Consider the following 14,567-nt stretch of genomic DNA (forward strand, 5'->3'; position numbering starts at 1 on the left):
TTATCATTTTCTGAAACTTACGATCACTTTTGAAAAATTAAAAGTCTTAAATAATTCAAAAAACTTATGATATTAATGATATCAAGCATTTTTATTGAAGTATTTCTTAAAACATATGGTTACATGATTGATTTTGAAATTCCAATAGTTAATTTTACTATATTTTCATGAGTTTTTTTGGATGAAATATTTTTGAAGAAACTAAAACTTTTATTGAATTTTCTGGTTTATATTTAGATTCTTTCATTTATAATAATTTGGTTATGAAGCTAATTCTAATGTTAGCGTTTTTCTTCTAATTTCAGTATTGTTTTCTTATAACATACATGAGGGAAGGTTCGAAACATTACGAACTAAAAGCGGAAACAGAAGCAGAATGCAATGGATGGATCAGAGCCATTGACGTAGCCAGGTAAGAAGCCATTATTCAAGTTCTTATAAGCACAATATTGCAACTGAAGAACACTACGTTCTAAGATGAAGATCGTTCTTCGGTCTACGCTGCTAAAAATGCTTTGGTAAAACTGACTAAATAGCAATTCATTTAACTGTTTTTTTACCATTTTCAACCAAAACAGTCAAATAACCATAAAAAGATGATATTCAAACTGTTAAGTGTAAGAAAAATCGTTTGGTGATTGTTTTTACCTATTACGGTTTAACAACCAGAATTCTATCCGTGCCAACTAGTCTCACCTGATGAAGTCATTTTGTTCCGTTCATTCTGTACATACTATAGCTGAGAGGTTAAATCGGTCAATATCATGACTAGATAAACAGCGGTTCGAACCCCAGGGTTAATACCACAATATTTCTTCCATTATTTCAATACATGAAGTGTTTCTAGCATCCTGCACTCTTCAATCATTGAACCTAGACAATTAGAATACGAAACTATCATTCTCTCAAAAATGGCGCAGCATCCGCAGACTTCCTATGTTCGCATAACTTTTATTTAATGGTTTTGAAACCATGTTAGTTGTGAACGGTTACAAAACCGAAAATAGTCTTGAATTCACGAATTTTTAACTATACCAGTTGCAAACGGTTTCAAACCTGTAAAGGTAAAGACATGTTTCTAACCATAAACTTTATGGTTAAGCAGATGAACAGAGTGATGAAGGTTATTTTATCCTGATTTCAGAATAAAATTCGAACAATGTAAATCATTTTGGGCACGGAGAACTTTATTCAGGTTAAATTACCCTGCTAAATGATAATGACATTAGTAAAACAAACTGGCAATTGAAACTTAAATGTATGGTATTTAATCCATTCATTTAGTAATTTCATATAATAACGGTTTACCGTGAATTCTGCTTTTCAAAACTATAGCTTTATTTCTAGACAAGTAGGAAAAAGTGTAAGACTGAAAAGCACAAATAACCAAAAAATGGTTTTAAGAAAAGAATGTCATTACCATGTAATACGATAATTTTACCAGAATTTATTTTTCTCCGTATACTTAGTTAAAAATATTATCTTATAATGTACGTAATAATTACGAAGGACTATAATTTAAGTTGGGAAATTCACTCAAAAACTTACATTCTCTAATTATATATATTTTTTCGACCAATTTGAATTTTTGTGTCACTTCCAAAATGCAAAGATGAGACACAATCAAAAAAATATGGTAATTATACTTAGCCTAATGTTGATTATTATGTATTTTGCCATACCTAATCAAACATTTTGAACACTTTTATTACTCTTGTTTATCCAAGGAAAATTCCGTAAAAAAATTATCTTTTTGAATATTCAATTTAATAATGATTAATGTTATGTTTTTTTAAAACTTTCTTTTGATATGGCAAAGTATGCAAAAGGAAATTTTACATAGAAAACAACTCAAATATTCGCCCGTTCTTTGGACCAATCAGACTTTTGGGACCATATTTTACAAATGCGCCAAACGATCCTCCAAATTTACAGGATTAAGAAAGCAAATTTGTAGCAAAAAAGCATGCTTATTCAGAGAAAATATTTTTTCTGTCCTGTTTCATAATTAAAAAAAAAACACCAACCAGAAATTAGTTTGCATATCTGAGGTTAGGCTCTTGAAATTTTAAGTTTTCACCTCCGTAGATGAAAAACAGATTATTAGATCAAAAGATATCTTAAGTTCCATTTTTTATTTCGAGCACTGCACAAAAAGCTTAAGATATAAATCTTTATAAGAATGATCGGTTATTAAATTTTACTTCTAGCTGTAACTGAAAAATATTTCTATCAGATAAAAGTCAGATATCCAAGAAGAAAACTAATGAGACGTCAAATTAAGGCACACTTTGAGTGGAATAAAATAATTGAGCTTATTTGACTAATTGGATAAGGTTACTTAAAATCACCTGCATATTAGTTATTCATTTATAATACAATGACATTTGATCTTATTTAAATAATTATGCTTCAAACATTACATTTCACTGCTATTGGTTTTATGTTAAGATATTTTTAAATCCTAACTCATATTTTCGAATACTTAGTTAAAGGAATTATATATGCATCTTCATATAACATTAAAACGTAATGATCAAACAAGGTTTTCCATTGTTGTCAGTGTATTTTTATTGGCCGGAAAATCGCATGGTAAGATCCAGTTTTCCCCCATTAATTTTCTTATTGGTTTGGTTGACATCAGCATAAAATTGATGTGAATCATGAAAGTATTCGCGATCGCAACGCTCGAGTACGCCGTCTAGCGGGAGCCTGTAAATATCGGACATTAATTTATCACGTTTTCATTTAGTTCCATCAAAGTCATTGACTGAATCAGACGCCATTTTTTAGCAGCAAATAAGAAACAAAATTTCCCTAAGGAAAAGGCCGAAGAGCTTGAATAAAATCTCCAGAATATTAGTAAATCTTTCAGGAACAGAACACGCCAAACATTTGAAGAAAAATTCCTCACTAATTTTTAATTTCTATTATCAACAAACTTGCAACTGATGACTTCCGATTTCGGATACTGTTACAGATGTGTGTATTAAGGTAAAATGCATTTCTTCTGTCTTCAATTCATTACGAATTAAAGTGAAGTCAACATTGCTTTCGTCATTCCAGTGAATAAATATGAATTCAGAACATACAGAATTGTAATAGTTATAGCATATTCTTCTTCGTTATAGAATAGTATATATTTCTGTATCCATATAATTCGGAAAACAACAATAAAAAATTATCCAAGTTACTTGAAATAGTGCCATTTGTGCTGATTCTTAATTAATTTAAATCGTTTTCTTGGTAAGTTTTTTTTAATTTTGAAAGAATAAGTTCAACTAGAATTCAACTATTCTGTTTTTAGCTACATATTCAAATTCATATCAATTATAAAATTTTGCTGTGTAGTATGTTATCTAAAAGTAATGAAGGTATAAACTATGTATCTATTATTTGAGAATAAAGTTTTCAAACAAGGAACTTATCATTTTGGAATTCTCCGGGAATCATAAATCAGGTAAGTGCAATGATTTTTACAATAAAAAATTTGCTTGTAAATATTTTTTTTTCATTTGATGATGGTTCTCTACAGAATGGTTTTTTACGTCTGATTAAGAACTATAAAAAAAGAAACAATATGAAAGTTTTTATTTCAATGTTAATAATTCTTAAAATCGTTTTTTTTATCCTAAGAATTCTTTATTTTCCGTTTTTTAGTTTATAATTTTTTGATAAAAATTGTTCTCAAAATACTTTTGAAAAATTAAATGGTATAACATTATGTGTTTATGTATACTTCTTGTATATTCCAATGTTTGAAATAATATGATTCAGAAAAGTATGGAATAAAAATTCGGTACTTACGATGTATTAACGCCACCGCCGCTACAGATTTGGCGGTTTTTAAGTGCCGCCAATCTACACTTAAAATTTTTGCGACAGTTCATAAAATAAAACACTTTATTTAAAATCAAAATAGTTAATTGGATTTCGGTGGAAAATGAGCCGATATAGAGTTTAGCATAGATTCAAAACAATCATATCGCCATATGAACTCTGATGAATAAGATTCCAAATGAAATAACATTTCCAAAACGTACGTTTGCCAAGATAAAGTTTTATGTTGTGGGAATTGGTACATTTTCGTTTTTTCGGTCAAATATTTCCCTCCTGAAAAAATAAAATTGCATCTTGTTTTGTTTTTGGCAAATCCCAAAGACGAATATTCGTAGCACTAAAAATGGCGACAAAAAAGAATTGCTTTTTTTTTTTGTTTTTGTTTCGTCAGCATTCTTTATTTTACGTTTCTTAGTTTCTAAATAATGATTTTTATTGAAACTTGAAATTTTTTGATAAAAATTGTTGTCAAAAAACGTTGTTTACAAAATTGAATTTCATAAAATTATGAGGCTTATGTATACTTTTTGTTCATTTTAATTTTTGAACTAATATGATTCTTAAAACTATAGAATGTAAAGTTTAAATGGGCCTTTCATGTTATATCATTAAATTTAGCAATACTATTTCTCGGGCATTAGGTTTTAACTCTTATAAGAATATACATATTTTTTTCTGTTAATGTACAAATATTTTTCCGATGTGTTTTGGATATTCCTTCTCTAATAAAAAGAGATACCATTTTGTTTTCGGTTGTACAAGAAAGAAGATCAAGCATTTTTCTTTTTTAAATTTAATAAGCCACATTAAAGAAGGAACGTTGCAATGCTACACGCTACATTAACGACGTCTCCAGAGTAATTGAATGACGGTTCATATGGAAATCGCAGGTAAGCGTCTCATACAACAACGCCCCCTATAGTTCGTTGCGATCGCGAATTGTTTTCCTATAAATATTTCTGCATCCTTAATTTAAAGGTATTTACCAGTACTGTTATTATTACGTTTTTGATTTTGTTTCCTAAATTAAGAGTTTAAGAGGTATGTTTAATTATTATTGTTAACCTTTACTGTTATTAATACGTTTTTAATTTTCTTTTTTAAATTAAGAATTTAAGAGGTTTAATTTTTTGATTTTATTATTATTATTAGAATAACGTAATTCTACGTAAAGGTAAAATCCTAGAATAGCCCACCTCTTGGCGACTTTTTGAAACCTTCCAAGTAAGCGATTATTACTGGAATCAACGTTGCTTTTCGATTATTAAAAAAAATAATTTAAATTATTACGATGATTTGGTTAAAATATACTTGAGGGTGCCCCTTGGCGAAATTGACGACTTATGTTTGGCCCCATTCCAAAACATCGGCCAAAACTTTATAAAATTGCAATGAACCTAATATAAGCAAAATTAATTAACCCGATAAAATGAATTTTGAATCGAAACAAAAAGTAATGGAGTAAGCACAGAAAGAAAAGGAAAAAGAAAACTCTCTTCTTCATTAAGCTTGAATATCCTCAGAGTTAGGTACACAGAATTTTCTAATAGCATTTAGATACTGTCTAAATTTAAATAGAATCTGTGTACCTCAGTAAAGGCATTTTTACGATACAATATTAAATTAAATAATCATTAATTTAGGATGCATAAATACGCTAGTTTTTAGAATAAAATTAGTGTGTAAATCAAGCACACGCGCAGTGCAGTTAGAATATTATGAATTCGAAGTAGTCAGAAGAGAAGCGGATAAAAATTATATACTGTTTTGCAAAGCAGTTAATACAGTTCACATTACTTTAGAAATTGGTATATGAATATTCTCATTACGCAACTAAAAATAGGCATAAGTATTTTAACATTACACTGAAGAAAAAAAACGGTACTCTCAAGTACCGTTGTTTTTTACCTTTTTTTCCGTTCTCCCGTAGCAAATTTACGTTTTCTATTTCAAATAACTTTTGCTTCCTTACTTCTGACATATCTAGAGAAAAATCGCCTATTTTCGAGAGCTCAACTTTTATTACCATCTTCATATTTTTAAAGAAAATGAAATTTTAAATCATCAGGTATATCCTTAATAAATATTTAGAATCCTTGTCAAAAAAAAAAAAAAAAAAAACATACGCTACGTGTAACGCTAACTCATATTTAAGCAAGGAGAAGAGAAATTTTATCACAACTGGGCAGACCATTAAGGAACAGGATTTGATTAAATACAAAATCTAATAGATTGGCCAAAGAGACTAAAGGGAGAAAAATGCAGGTATCTAAAACATCTTTTTTTATCGAGCAATCTAGCCTTTTTTTCCTTAAATTGTTCATTAAAATTTTCCATTTTTTTAAAACAACTTGTATGATATCAATTGAATTCGAATTTTAAACGAAGTTTATAATTCAGAGTTATTTTTAATGTTGACATTAAGTCATAATTGCGATCTAATGTATGATCTACAAATAAATTACCAAAAAGACAAAGACTCGGGACAGAAAGAAATGTGGTAAAATTAATGACGTCGTCACGTCCGGTGCCTGGTATTTCCTCTTGAAGGAGTATTTATTTCCGTTATGGTGGTCATTAGTCATTTTCTATGCGTGCATAAGTGTCTAATATTTCATGTTTTTTTCTTTTTTTTACCTTAAAAATATAAGAAATAGAGGAATGTTACAACCTGAATTTTTCAGAATTCTGGAACTTTAAGAGCACCGAAATATTTTTAATTGTAATGTTTAATTGAGTCCAAAAGATAAAATGGGCAGGCCACTTAGTAAGAATGGAAGAAGACCGTATTGTGAAAAAGATTTTTGATGCCCGGCCGACAAGAACACGTAGAAGGGGCAGGCCAAATCTCAGATGGCTAGAAACCCTGGAGAAAGATTTATCTATATTAAAAATAAAGAATTGGAAGTCCATTGCCAAAAGAAGGACAGCTTGGAAAAAACTACTGGAGAAGGCCAAGGCCCATACTGGGCTGTCGAGCCAGTGAGGAAGGAAGGAATGTTTAATTGAAAAATAAAAATACGAACCACGATATGTTTTGATCTAATGATCAGATCTTCGAGCACTAGGACTCGATCTTAATGGTTCGAGAGGGTGACCACGAACCTCTAGATTGAATGTTTTTTTTTAATAAAAGTATTTTTATTTTTAAAAAAAGTACGCTTTTGTTTTGGATTTCATAATTTAAAATATTGTCTGCACTAATTAATTAGCATATTTGAGGTTAATCCCTCGAACCAATTAGATTGAGAACTTAAACGTAGAAATCAGAGCATTAGATGAGTTATTTAGGGTGGTACGTAAATTTTTTGCACACTGTACTTTTGAAAACCTTTTTTCATCAAAAACTATTTTATGATAGCATTAAATAAACTTTATTTTTTATTTAAAACAAAAATAAATTAAAAACATAACTATTTTTAAATTTAGCAATAATAATGAGTTTTTTTTAAATAATTTTAAATTGCAGCACTTATTCACAGCATTACAATATTATTTGCTACATTTGCTGACTTCAAAAATTTTTGATGCAAAGTTCAAAAATGCGCGAATTATATTACTGAAATTTATTCAAGTTTAAAATTTCTTTCCTAATAAGCTATGCCAAAAACTTTTAGAAAGAGCAAAACATAAATCAGAAAATATGCTTTGTAAGTAACTGCCTGGTTTAATTTATTCGCTTTCTTGAAACATGTAAAAAGGAAAAACAACTGTCATTTCTCGTTGAATCATATTCCTCTTCTTTGAAAAGAGAGATTTCAATTCAGATGAACTAGTTTGTAGATTTCAAAAGTATCTTGTTTCTTTGCTGCGAAGTGCAGAAATACAGTAGAATTTCTTTTATGTTTCCGACATTTTCAAAAATAAAAATTTCCCTGTTTTCGAAATATCTGAATTGAAAATAAAATATTCAGGCTGTACACTGAATAAAATATCTTATCTTTTAAATATTTTGCATAAAATTTACAAAAGCATAAAAGCATGTATGAAACAGAAGATTCAAAATTTCAAAATGTTTGGGAAAAATATTTTTAATAAAATACATTTTAATAATATGTTGAAACTAAATATCAAAAAAATGCGTTTACCCTGTTCTGAAACGCTGGTATATTTTATATATTTTTTTAAAAAATTTTTCTGTTCAATTTTGCTCTGCTTTATTCTTTTCTATTGCTATGCCTCCAGTATTCTCTACTTTTCCATTCTATTCTGTTAATCACATGTTCTATATTACTGTTTCTGTACTACTTTCTATTGTCTTTGCTCTTCATCTTTTCTCCTTCCTTTGCCACTCTTTTTTCTTCTTCTTTGTTTCGCTCTTTTTTCTATTTCTATTTTTATGTTCTCTTTCACTTTTTTCTTTCTCCTTAATATTTTTTCTATCTAGGTTTTCTTTTCCTTTCCTCTTTCTCATTCTCTTTTGGCATTATATTTTTTCTTTCCTCTTCTTTCTTCCTTTTTCCTATTTCCTCTTCTTTCTTCCTCTTTTCGCTTCCTCTTTTCTCTTCACTCTTTATCTTTTTCGTCCTCTTTTCACTTTCTCATTTTCATTCCACTTTCTCTTTTTCATTCTTTTTTCTTTTCTTTCCCTCTTTTTCCTTTTTTTTTCTCTTGCTCTTTTTCTTTTTTCTCTTTCTCTCTACTCTTTCTCGTGTTTAATCTTTCTCTCCTCTTTTCTTTACAATTTCTGCTTTCTCTTTTATTTTTTTCTCTCTTTTCCTTCTCATATATTTAAAGCAAATAAAATAAAGTTAAAATCTATCATCCTAGAAATAATCTGAATAATTGATTTGTCTCTGCGTTTCGTATTCAACAAATCAAAGAGCAGTTATCAAATTTCAGAAAAATTCCTTTTATCGAAAATTTCTGGATGCTCATAAACTTGTAATTATTAGAAGTATATAAATAAACAAAATCAAAACAAGTGTATGTTATTAAGATTGGTAGAACCAGAAATTTAATGGCATATTATAATAGACAGCATCTCCTACTTTTTCAATCCTAACTTATTGGAAATTCTTTCTTTGATTCGGTAATCTGTTTGTTTGTTTTTCCCAAGTGTTATATATTTAATAATTAAATATTTAAATTGTCCAAAAAGGCCCCCGTAAGTGATGCAATCAAAAATGATTCCTGATTGGCTATGACGTCATATTAGCTGAATGGAAACATGCCTTCTGCATCCGTAAAGGCTATTTCAATGCTCTTTTAGTTTTGATATCACTTAAACCGTATGAACAGTCTTTGTACTTTATTAGTAAAACTTTTATGAATTAAATTAACAGAATTTAGAATGTGTGCAAAAAAGAAGAGAGATTTTATGACTTTAAACTGCGTAACTAAATAATTATGCAGCGCATCGCATCGAATCAGCATTTCTTTTCTGCGAAAATCAGTCGTGTTGAAGTTCATAGCAAATATTATTTTATTTCATTTATTTTTAAGTCAAAACAATGTTCTCTTATAGCGAAATTACTTAATTTAAATCAGTCGCTGATTGGAATAGAAATAGTATTTATTCAGTTATAGGAATTGCATTAAAACAAACCAATGTTTTCATAAATCTAGTCAATTAAAAAATTTCTATCCGTCATGGCTAAAATCTACAGGGGACAAAATAATGGAAACACTTCTATGCTATTACATATTTCTCAAGAAATACAAAAGGAATCATTTTATAACTTCAGAATTGTTTAGATCATGCGATTTCTCATATATATAAATGAAGTTTAAAGCTTTTAGAGGTCTGAGAGACCGACAATAAATTACAAAAGGAAAATAGTGGTTTTTGACACTCAATGCAAAAAAAGTGCAAAAGTAAATTTGTAACTTGTGACAATTAATTTGGCTACTATATGCAATAATTAAAACTCTTCATTATCTTACTCTTTACTTTAAAAATATTCAATAAAATTACGAAAAATAGCAATTAAAAATTAACTATAAAATTTTGCTTAAAAATTTTAAAAAAATCGGTGAAAACTGTACAACATATAAATAATTGAAGTAGTACTTCTGCACTGCGCATGCGCAAAATTTTTTTAAAATATTTTCTTTATAATTTTGTAGTGAATCGTATTTGGTAACCAATGAAGAAAGTCCAATATGAATATCTTAATTTACAAGATTCAAGCAAATTTCTAAGTAATTTTTGCAATTTTTAAGAGAAAGCTCAAAATGATAGAGTGTTTTATACAAATATTATTTTGCATCTTAAGACAAAATTAAACAGAAAATGCTAATACCTAGCAATAAACGTTCATACACCGAAATATGATTCTATAATGTAAGAAAATAAGCAAAAGAAAAAAAAACTTTTATGGAGGATGATCCCCAACGAATCCGGTGTCATTTTCAATAAATCTTTGTTTAATAGTACAAAATGAAATTTGTGGAAAACTACTTGACTTTCAAGCTTTCTCTTAAAATTTACGAAAACTACTGAGAAAATTGCTTGAAACTTTTTTAAGATATTCGAATCAAAATGTGTTTTTGGTTGCTAAATACGATTCACTACAAAGTTGAGAAAAAATGTAACACTTTCCCACCCGCATTAAAAAAGAACTATTTTGATTACTCATATTTGTTCACCACATCAGTTTTATACAAATCTTCAATTGAAATTGTGAGTGAACAAAAAATTGAATTTCTAAAGCAATACTTTTTTAATCAATTTCAAATCGTTCCAAAAATTTTTTTTAATTTTATTGAATATTTTTAAAGTTATAGCAAACAAAAGTAAGACAAAAAAATTAGTTTTTATGAAAAAGTCCATATCTCTATAAATATTCAAGCTAGGTATACGGGCCCCAACTTTGGATCGCTCTCCTGACCTAACTATGAGGAGCATATTTCCCAGATTGCGGCTATTTCCAATATTTTGGGATTCAGAAATCCAAACCCGTTGAATAAAAAGTATGTTTATTCAGGATATAGAAGTAAACCGATTGAGATATTTGACCGATATAGAAAAGTTCGATTCACCTGATATTTTATAACCGCTATTCAGCTGATGTTTACCCTATATAAAATTGTCAATTCAATTGTTAATTTCTGGTAAAACCATATGAACAGAAAAATTACAAAATGAATGATTTAAATACCGAATATTTTAGTTTTATTAACCAGAATTATGTTGCTGTTTTTTAAACCAGAAATGCCATTACCATTTAGAACGGTAATTTTACCGGGATTTATTTCTCCGCCCAGTTTAATTTTTGGGAATGACATTCTTCTAAGGATTCTAAGGATTCCTATATTCTTCTAATATAGGAATAAAAGAAAAAAGTAAGATTTCTGATACAACGTTTTGTTGTTTGGGAAAAAAGCTTTCTATTTAAATAAAATTTCCAATAACAATTTTAAAATAAATCTTACAAATCAACAATAACTTGCGTAAAAATCTTTTATTTGGTTAATTTTCAGTTTTGTGTTCCTTGCAAAATATTTGGTGATAAAACTGTAGTTTTGGAAACCAGAACTCCGTTAAACCATTGCCATATGAGCTGAAAAACCATCAAATTAATAGATAAAATATTGCATGTTTTGGTTTTACTAACCAGAATTGTATTTTTTTTAAACCAGAAACCTATCGTTGCCATGAAGAAGGGTAATTTTACCAGAATTTTTTCTCTGTATTGTTTAATTTCTTTTCTTGTTTAATTCAAATAGAAAAAAAAGGAAAAAAGTAAGAAGAAATAAATTTTTTTGCACTTATTCCTATAAAAAAAATATATGTGTTTAACTAAATTTTCTAAACAAAATTGACAAAATGCTAGAGCGTTTATTGAGTTATCTGACGCATAGTTTTGTTGTTTGAGGAAAAAAAAAGCTTTTTATTTAAATAAAATTTTCAAGTCCAATTTAAAAAATAAATCTTTCACGTCAACACCTTAACTAACGGAAACATAAAACTATTCTTTAAAGATCAATTTTGCACGCAGCGGAAGATGTAAAAGCTTTTGACACATAAAGGGATTAACAAGAGAATTTGAGATAAAATAAAAACAAAAAGAGAAAATTTCCGTCATGGGAGCTTTTAATGCTTCTAGCGTCTCCAAGTGTAATAATCTCTCAAAGATGAAATGCCTAGGCGGCTAAATTTGAAAAGAGAACGAGAAACAAAAAATATTCTACCATTAGAATAAATGATTTTCCTATCGCTTTTCTGATTTTTCCATTATTTGTTTGTTCAAGTAAAGAAAAAGATCGAAGTTCGAACATAACCCTCCCTGTTCCCCGTTAAAGCCGGATGAAAAGTTGCTAACATGGGAGACCTGGGAAAATATGCTAAATATAGGAATTTCTAGCTCTTAGACCATTTTTTTCCTTTCTCATCTTGCAAAATAAGCTCAGATTACGATGTAGGCCACGCCATCTATTGAATAAATGAGTAACTATATAGAATGCTTGGTTCCATTCAGAGTAATAATATTCAACAGGTGTCAAATAACTTCGTATTAAATTTTCTACAAATACATAATAAGCTTATAAAAGTAATTCTATCTTTATTTTTTGATATAACAAACTTTTTTTAAAACTGAAATGTTTCGTTCGTTCAAGTGTTCAAAATGCATTGCGAAAATTTTTACCATTTATTGCAAATTGATGTCACGTGTAATATTTATTTATTTATTTAAATATTTTTGCTATTTAAGAGATCCGTGATGCAATACATACTGATTTTAAGAATTTCGTTGATATAGTTTTTTCTCTTAAGTTTATTATGTTTTTGTGTTACTGCGTTTGCATTTTAGAAACTTATGTGCTATTATTTTTATTATAAGTTCTTTTAAAAAAAAGAATTAGAGGAAATAAATGAACTGAATCTACTATGGAACATTGCAATGTTTAGATTAATGAAATAGTACCGTTCTGTAATTTGTTTAATTATATAACAATACAAATCTAATTTTTTAATTAGCAGTACTGAACAGTATATAAATTTAGTTTTAATATGACCTTTAAGAGATGACATTTAATCCATTAGTTATGGAGTTATTTACCCAATAATTATATACCCCCTAGCGGTGTATGACGACATTTCCGAGCAAGGATTCCTATGCAATTTTAATCCTGATGATGTGCCTAATTTCCCTAGAAGTTGTCGCAACATTTGTTTCGTGACCCCTTGTTGCTCATAGCGTTTTCAAACTTAAAGATTTTACCGTTAACGACCAGAAAATAGACTTAAAATGTCATTGAAAAACAGCAACTTTAAAAGTAAAACTAATTTTTGATTTGAAATTTCCACATCCGAATTGGACAAGATCAATTAGTAGTATAAAAGCAACAAAAGATTCGTTCCCCAGCGTAATTGGAATATGCTTGTCTCATTTAAAAGCACAAAAAATGGCACTTTTTCTTGTTTAATATGAATATAAGACATTTTCGAAATGCAACGTAATTTATAAAGTTTGCAATTTAAATAAATAATAGCAAAATGCTCAGTAACTTCCAGCTTTAGATAGTTATAATTTTAAAGAAAGCTTTATGAGGGTTTATAAAGAAATAAGTAATCCAGACAAATAAGAGTCCTAACTTAACTAAAAAAGAAGTTCACTTAAATTTATTATATATCGTGACCTTTATTCCGGAAACAGACGTTAGTTGACTATGCTTATATAATACAACATACAAGGGAATAATTTATATAAGGCAAATAAGAAAATATGTTAGAAAGCAAAGTAAGTCTATAAATAACAATCACTGTAATCTAAGAACGCAGCAACAAAAAAAAAAGAGAAAAAGATTGTTTCTCTCTTTATGAATCGTTACCAGCAGAAGTAAAGAGAAAAAATGTGTTCCATAAATAGAATAAGAATGCATGGCAGTGAAAATATGAAATAATTAATATCGAAGTACATTGTCAGAAGATAATAAATCTAATTGTTGTCAAGTATCGTTTGTTATTATTGTGTTGTTTGCAGAGGGGTGAGGCGAGCAAAGGCTCATATACTTAAAATTTGTATACTTATACTTATAATTCTCCGATGCTATTCGACCAATTTTGCTCAAATTTTGTATTTTGCTATTCAAACTTTCATTCTTGAAAATGATGTAAGAAATTTTATATCCTGTTATTAAAAATTTTTTCCGACTATTATTAAATAAAAAAATAAAAAATGAAATATATTTACTTAAAGTTATACTTTGCTTGGAATCATATTTTGGATAAACGAATTTCATAATTGTGTGCAAATCAATTCGCTTCAAATGTTCGCAAGATATAGCGAAATACGTCAAAATTAAATATTAACTTTAAGGGTTTCAAAACTTTGCACAGCTCTCCTGACCAAACCATGGGGACCATGTTTCTAAAATTGCGGCTGCCCCCTATATTTTGAAAGTCAGAAGTCTGAATCCGTCGAAAAATATAATTAAGTATTCGGTCCACACAAAATTTTTTATATAGAATGAAATGCGACATTCACATTAATTTAATAATGAGATGTTTCATCCTTAAAATTAAATATTCTTTAAATTAAAAAAGAAATTAAGAAATAAGTTTTTTTTTAAAAATATAATAATTTTTATTTTCATCAAAATGAGTTTAAAATAAGAACTTATGTATATGAATATATGTCCCTTAAAGATATGGGGAAAATTTTGAGAAACTTTTCCATACCATTAAACTGTGGAACACAGCGATTTCAGTCTGATTTTATGTTCTCCCAGTATTCTTATCTGCCTAAAAAAAGGACATCGAACATACATCTACCCTTCAC

The 14,567-nt window shown here is 28.4% G+C and overlaps 1 protein-coding gene across 8 annotated transcripts in view; it reads left to right on the forward strand.

Moving 5' to 3' along the window:
• LOC107448889 (ras-specific guanine nucleotide-releasing factor 2) overlaps positions 1 to 14,567 on the forward strand; it is a 366,035-nt gene that overhangs the window by 228,672 nt on the left and 122,796 nt on the right. For all 8 annotated transcript variants that reach the window (XM_071184120.2, XM_087153033.1, XM_087153034.1 and 5 more), the window contains exon 2: positions 306 to 412. In XM_071184120.2, coding sequence (XP_071040221.2) covers positions 306 to 412 — 107 coding nt within the window. The remainder of the gene's footprint in view (positions 1 to 305; positions 413 to 14,567) is intronic.

This window comes from Parasteatoda tepidariorum, chromosome 10 (genome assembly GCF_982258835.1).
Source record: "Parasteatoda tepidariorum strain Cologne lab strain chromosome 10, Ptep-v5.0, whole genome shotgun sequence".
Classification (NCBI taxonomy): domain Eukaryota; kingdom Metazoa; phylum Arthropoda; class Arachnida; order Araneae; family Theridiidae; genus Parasteatoda; species Parasteatoda tepidariorum.